The sequence below is a fragment of the Pelobates fuscus genome, chromosome 12 (genome assembly GCF_036172605.1).
Source record: "Pelobates fuscus isolate aPelFus1 chromosome 12, aPelFus1.pri, whole genome shotgun sequence".
NCBI lineage: Eukaryota > Metazoa > Chordata > Amphibia > Anura > Pelobatidae > Pelobates > Pelobates fuscus.
In genome coordinates, this window is record NC_086328.1 from 120199885 (window position 1) to 120207169 (window position 7285).

The following is a 7285-nucleotide window of genomic DNA, read 5'->3' on the forward strand; positions in this document are numbered from 1 at the left end:
AAGACGACAAAGCTTTCTGAATTTTGCGGTGTGGCGTTAGTGGAAGAAAAAAAGGTTTCTGAATCCCTTTGATAACTGCCAGGTGATACTGGCCAAAAGTCACAAAAATGTTATATACTGGTTACTTATCCTGGATTATTTTTTTCTAACATCACACATATCTGTTAAACGTAATATTAAAAATTATAGAAAATAATAATTCCACTTTTCTTTTTCCCAAGTCCCGCTATGCCCCCTTAAATGAGTCCCGCTTTTGTACCCTTCGTGGTTCAATCAAGCATCCATTTACCATGCTCTATAAAGAAATTGCCACGTGCAATGGCTCGATGGGTGTATCGAGTGGGTCTTGGTGGAACAAGCATTTACATTATGATGCACCCACTATTGTCACTATTATAGATTCACTTTGTTTTACTCTATTGTAAAACTCAATCTTTGCTTGCTTTAGGCGTACGTTAGAGAAAGTTACAAAAATAAACCTGTATCAGTCTCTCTGGCAATTTCTGAATTCACTATGGGGGTTTGTTTGCAGTTTGTTTTTTTCAACACTGAGTTGGCATAAGTCGGCAGTATTTAAGGCCTAAATAGCATTATTAGAGAAATAAAATTACAGTGCAATAAAATCAGATTAATCAGATCTGCTACTTTGACCTTCATTTTGCAAGTCATTTGCGTTCTTACTCACTGTTTCGCAAATAAACCACAAGGCACTGATGGACACAAAAAACAGATTCACTTGTTCTCCCACCAGATGTTTTTAGTGCTAAAATTCTTGCTGCAGGTTCTTTGAATCCTCATAGGACTTGTGTACGAAACAATTTTTCTTACTTATAAAGGATTCAAATCCTGATAAACGCCCAAATTCACATAGATCTTCAACTACGTGATTGATTTGCTTCTTGCTGGAGTCTTAATGAACCCAGGGATTTCTAGTTCTTAAACAACTAGAGACCTACATTTTGACCACCAGTCATGTTAGACATTGCCGCTGAAAGTTACTATCATCTTAACAAAATTTGTCATCTTTATTATGAATATACTGAAGAGTTTGTGACTTGACCTTCTAAAGATCCTTCACAATATTAGTTTCCAAAAATTGAAGAAGGACCAATGACAGAGATTATTTGTGCAGAATAAATTCCTCCTCCCCACATAAAAAAGACATATTACTTTAGAAAGACTATTCTCTGACTGCTTCAAACACTATTGATTTTTCTAACAATGATTAAATAAAGGTAATTTGTATCAAAAAGAACAATACAATCTTACCATATTCGCTAGTAGCATCTTCAGTGTTTCCATTATATAGTCCTTCGTTAATTGCGGAATCTGTAGATGCTGTAATAGGATCTTCTGGATTATTTCCTTCGCTCTCCTCACAATTTTCAGTAGTAGCATGGTGTCCGTGGCTCCCATCATGTCCATGACTGCCATCAATAAAAGACATCTCTGTGGTCCCCTGTGTTAAGAGGTCATCTAAAGGTGATAATGTATCTTCAGCATCTCCCATGTCCAGGTTGGTTGTTGTATCATCCTGAGATGTTTGGCTTTCCCGATCTCCAGAGGAATGATCATCGGGTTGTTCAGTTGACATGGAAAGATCTGTTGCATACTGTGGGTCATTGGTTTCTTGCAAGAATTCATCATTGGTTGGGTGAAAAGATACGTAGGAAGCTTGCCCAGAATCAGTGGGTGTTACCATATCACTGACGCCATTAGGAATCATAGTTTCTATAGATTGATGCAAACCAAAGGAATATTATTCATTTCAGGAAAACTTGCATGAGGGCTCAAAGAAAATAGAATATATCATCTTTAACATAAGACAACAGACTGAGATATTATATATTATATGTTTATTTGTTTGAAGGAACTTGGACTTTCTATTCAAATTAAATCATGCCCTATTCTGAGCTAGCAATATGCTAACATGTAAAAGATCTTGAACTGGAAAATGGACTAAACACAAGTCTTGACAGATTCACTTTAAAACATTTTTTAAAAAATAGCTTGGTCGGAAAATTGTTGTCTCGATTTTGACTAATTTTAATCCCACAATGTCTTCTAGACAGTGATGTGTTAATCTTGACGTCACTCACATAGAAACATAGAATGTGATGGCAGATAAGAACCATTCGGCCCATCTAGTCTGCCCAATTTATTTAAAAACTTTAATTAGTCCATGGCCTTATCTTATATCAAGGATAGTCTTATGCCTATCCCACGCATGCTTAAACTCCTTGTCACATTACCTTATGCTGCCTTATGTTGCCCAGGCTGTGTCCCTCTCATGTCTCCAGTGGTTCTGACGCCAATCACTATTGCCCCGCCCCTTTTTATGACACGGCATCATAGCCTACCAAAACCTACAAATTTAAATGTTTTGGGGGCATGGCTATAGATTAAAGGCATAGGGTATAAAAGGAATGCTCAGGGTATGTTGTAATTTCTGTTATTAGTTCCCAAGAGTGCGTTGTATTTCTGTGTTTACTTTGGTATTTTGATCTCGGCTTTTCTCCTGACTACACTCTATTCCAAAGTATCAATATCCTTCAGGAGATACGGTCTCCAGTACTGCATACAGTACCCCAAGTGAGGTCTCACCAGTGTTCTGTACAATGGCATGAGCACTTCCCTCTTTCTACTCCCAATACCTCTCCCTATACAACCAAGCATTCTGCTAGCATTTCCTGCTGCTCTATTACATTGTCTGCCTACCTTTAAGTCATCAGAAATAATCACCCCTAAATCCCTTTCCTCAGATGTTGAAGTTAGGACTCTATCAAATATTCTGTACTCGGCCCTTGGGTTTTTAAGTCCAAGATGCATTATCTTGCACTTATCCACATTAAATATCAGTTGCCTCAACTCTGACCATTTTTCTAGTTTACCTAAATCATTTGCCATTTGGCTTATCCCTCCTGGTACATCAACCCTGTTACAATTTTTTGCATCATCAGCAAAAAGACATGCCTTACCATCAAGACCTTTTGCAATATCACTAATAAAATAATTAAAGAGAATGGGTCCAAGTACAGATCCCTGAGTTACCCCATCGGTGAAAAAGCCCATGCTTCAAATATACTCCATTAAATACAATCCTCTGTTGCCTGTCATTCAGCCACTGCCTAACCCATTCAACAATATTGGAATCCAAACTAATAGATTGCAATTTATTGATAAGCCTTCTATGTGCGACTTGTAATTTATTTTTATTTTTTGGGATGGGGGGGGGGGGGGGGGGGAGGAGGCGTATAGTTTATACTCTATTTACTAAAGTGAGAATTCAAAGTGAATTTAAAATTTAAAGAGTTGAGAATTTTCCCAGTTCTGTTATTTTGGCGTCGTTAGATTTTAAATTCACTTTTCATTTACTTTGAATTCTTACTGTAGTGAATAACCCAGTATGTGATTCTGTCAAGCTGATTAATGTGCACCTTCGATGTGGGGGTTCTATTCGATCATTTGTACCAATGAAAACATGGAAACATTGTTCTCTCTATAGAAGTTCCATACTAAGAAACATTGTATTACATTTTGGCACAAATACCAGGTTCTTGCTGTGTATTTAAATAGGGGCTTCTGGTCTGTGACTTTCATTTGGCTCCTAAGCTGTTTCTCTATTAGTTACTTTGCCCAGTAATTCAAATTACAGGACAATTTGTTTCACCAGCAACACTTGAGTCATTAGTGTTTATAACAGAGACACATTATACAACTTACTAAAAGCAAAATGCGTCGTCAGTATAAATAAATAAAATAAATAAATAAAAAAATATAATTTTGCTTTATATAAGTTTTAACATGTCCTATTCATATTAATGATCTAGCACTGACTTAGAAATTAAATCACCATGCATTTGTAGTATAAAATGCAGTAAACTGATGCAATGAGCATTTACATAGCACCAATATGTACAAAATAAAATAACTAAGAAACAAACTATTACAAATGTTGAAGGAACACGTTAGGCACCATACCCTCTACAGCATGCTGCAGTGGTTTTGATGTCAGGAGAGCCTTGGCCTTGGCGTCCTCCATTGTAAATTCCATTTTAGAATGGGGTCCACTGGGGGCTCCTCCTTGCCTTCAATACAGCTACAGCAGCAAAGGAAGCTTTCTGTCTGAGCTAACATTGATCTTAATCATTGGTTAAGGGTGATCAGCTTTGCTTAGTTCAGAAGAGCTGACATAATCTCCTAAACAGGAGTTTAGAAGACCTAACATAATCTCTTAGTTCAGAAGACCTAACATAATCTCCTAAACAGGAGTTCAGAAGACCTACCATAATCTCTTAGCTCAGAAGAACTAACATTATCTCCTAAACAGGAGTTAAGAAGACCTACCATCATCTCTTAGTTCAGAAGAGCTGACATAATCTCCTAAACAGGAGTTCAGAAGACCTACCATCATCTCTTAGTTCAGAAGAGCTGACATAATCTCCCAAACAGGAGTTCAGAATACCTAACATAATCTCTTAGTTCAGAAGAGCTGACAGTATCTCCTGAACAAGAGTTCAGAAGACCTACCATAACCTCTTAGTTCAGAAGACCACAGGTAAGAAGTCAACATATTCTAAAACTGTTTGTCTACATATAATGTGGAGAAATCAGATAACTCATGGCACCATAACAATTACATCAAGCTGTAGCAGTTATGGTGCTTAGAACATTCCTTTAACAAAAATCAGGTTCTTGAGTCCCTTCCTGATTATTCAGATTGTTTTTAAAGATAAACTGTCATGTTCTCAATTTTATCTCAATTTTGCAGCTAACTAAAAATTAGCATTTGGTTGTGCTGAAATTCCTTTACATTTATTTATAGATTGGTTTATTTTCATTAACATACTATCTATGTAAACAAACAAACTCTTGGAGTGCCGTACGCATGTGTGCGCCTGTGGCATTCTGGAACGGCCTTATTTACTTACCTCCACTACTTTGTAAGTAGCAGTAAATGCTGCAATTGCATTTAGGGAGTTACAGGAACGAGGCAGTGACAGTTTCACTTTAATACAATTTGTTAATAGATTGCCAGTATTCTAAATTACAAACCTGTTACGCTTGGATCGAAGGAAGGAAGAACGTCAAGATTGGAGAGGATGACTGAGGCGCAATTCTTTTCTTCCGTTTCTGTGTGAAAGAAATGCATATATTCCCAATTTTTACATTTATTTATTTTTGTAAAAACATGACTTTGCAGACTGCTAAACAGTAATAATCGGACGTGCATCATTTCAGCAACATAACAAATTCTAAACTTTTCAGAAATTGTCAGGGTGTTTTACTGAAGAGAGAATTCAATGTTTTTCAATTTAAGGTCAAAATAGCCGAACTGGAATATTTCTCTGAGTCAGCTGTCAGTGCCGCTACTCTGGCCTTAAATGTGAAATTCTCTTGCAATTTACTTTGAATTATCACCTCGGTCAATAAGCCTGTATATGCAAACTGGGCTATTGTAATCTTATAGCTGTATAGTAATGATTTCATATCCCTATGGCATTATGCTGATGACATCGCTATTAACCTATAAAATTCAATCATTTAGAGTTATTATGTGAAAATAAAATGTTATCTTATTATTTGGAAAACACTAACATATTTCATAGCAGAGTACAATGGGTAGCATGGGTGTTTCATAATTACCGGTATTAGCCTGTCCGAAAAGCCATAAAATAACAATTTAATATATTATTTAATAACAACAGAATTATTTATTGTCTTATCTCTTCTGAATGGAGAGAAACTAAAAAAAAAAATAGAAAAATCACTCCCCCTCCCCCCCCCCCGACATCCAACACTACTATTAAAATTTATATAAAATCAAAAGATTTGTCCCCTGCTGTTTTTTTATTAAGTACGGTGGCACAGTACGTGGGCACAGGGGCTTGGTGTGTGTTGGTATATAGATACGGACTAGCATGACTGCATACACTGAACGTGTTTATGAATTTTCATTTAATGCAAATAGTTAAGGTTTGCACACCTGTTTGGCTGGTGATCCTGAGATCTTATTCACAAATGAGTTATAGAGACAGCTGCTTACAAAACAATTAGAGGTTAAGCAGGCGTGAATGGATGGGATGAAACCACAGAATAAAGTACTGAACTCGCTCGAAACTCATTGACACTGCAACATTTATTTGTGCCTCCGGTCTGGCAAAGACTGTGCTGCATTGTATAGTGCTGCCGAGTGCCATAACAGTAACATAAAGTGTATCCCCGATATGTCTAAAACAGAAACTTTAATAATGCCCAGGACTGTGTCCCCTATAGTATTTTATGAGAGTAGGGCAAAGGAGTTAACGTGAAATTTGAGTGGCTGCCAATGTGCTAAAAATTCTACTCGAACACATAATAGAAGAGGAGACACTACAGGGAGAATGTGCCACCTTTTTAATACATAATTTCCTTTAAACTCTAGAAAATAAAAACTAACATGAAATATACTCAGCTGTGAGCAATCCCTATGAGAAGAAAGCTAGGAGAGCAATCTGATGCATGGGTCACCTTGTGCACTGACCCACTCCCTTAAAGGAACACTATAGGGTCAGAAACACAAACATGTATTCCTGACCATATAGTGTTAAAACACCCTAAATATAGCAAAATCTTACCTTTATTTCAGTTATTTCAGTGATCTGCCTACTTGGCTGACATAATCAGAAGTGGGAATCTGAACCAATCACAATTCTTTCACATAGGAGAGCATAGGATTAGCTGAGACTGTGAAAGAGGCAGATCAGGGGCAGAGCCAGCACAAGCTAAACACAGCCCTGGCAAATCAGCATCTCCTCATGGAGATGCATTCAATCAATTCATCTTCATGAGAAAAGCTCAGCGTCTCCATGCAGAGGGTGGAGACATTGAATGTCAGTCACACTGTGCAGCACTCCCCCAGGAAGCACCTCTAGTAGCTATCTGAGGAGTGGCCAGTGCAGGTATTCTTAGGCTGCAATGTAAACACTGCATTTTCTCTGAAAACACAGTGTTTACTGCAAAAAGCCTGAAGGTAATGATTCTACTCACCAGAACAAATGCAATAAACTGTAATTATTATGGTAACTATAGTGTCCCCTAAATTAAAAACAAATAATAAACAACCATTTAAAAATTAATTTCTGTAGGATCACCTTGCTGACAATGATGAGCTGTATTGTAAATAAGATGCAAGACATTTTGTATTGAGCACAAAAATCAAGTATTTGGCATAATGTTCTAATTGTTGCATTTTAAAGGGAGACTCAAAGTACCATAACGACTCCAGCTCATGTGGTGGTTCTGT

The 7285-nt window shown here is 37.1% G+C and overlaps 1 protein-coding gene across 1 annotated transcript in view; it reads right to left on the minus strand.

The window, feature by feature from the left end:
* CD44 (CD44 molecule (IN blood group)) overlaps positions 1–7285 on the minus strand; it is a 70264-nt gene that overhangs the window by 13778 nt on the left and 49201 nt on the right. The window contains exons 4-5 of the mRNA XM_063437894.1: positions 5056–5133; positions 1270–1731 (exon numbers count right to left, since the gene is read on the minus strand). Of these exons, the coding sequence (XP_063293964.1) occupies positions 1270–1731; positions 5056–5133 (540 nt within the window). The remainder of the gene's footprint in view (positions 1–1269; positions 1732–5055; positions 5134–7285) is intronic.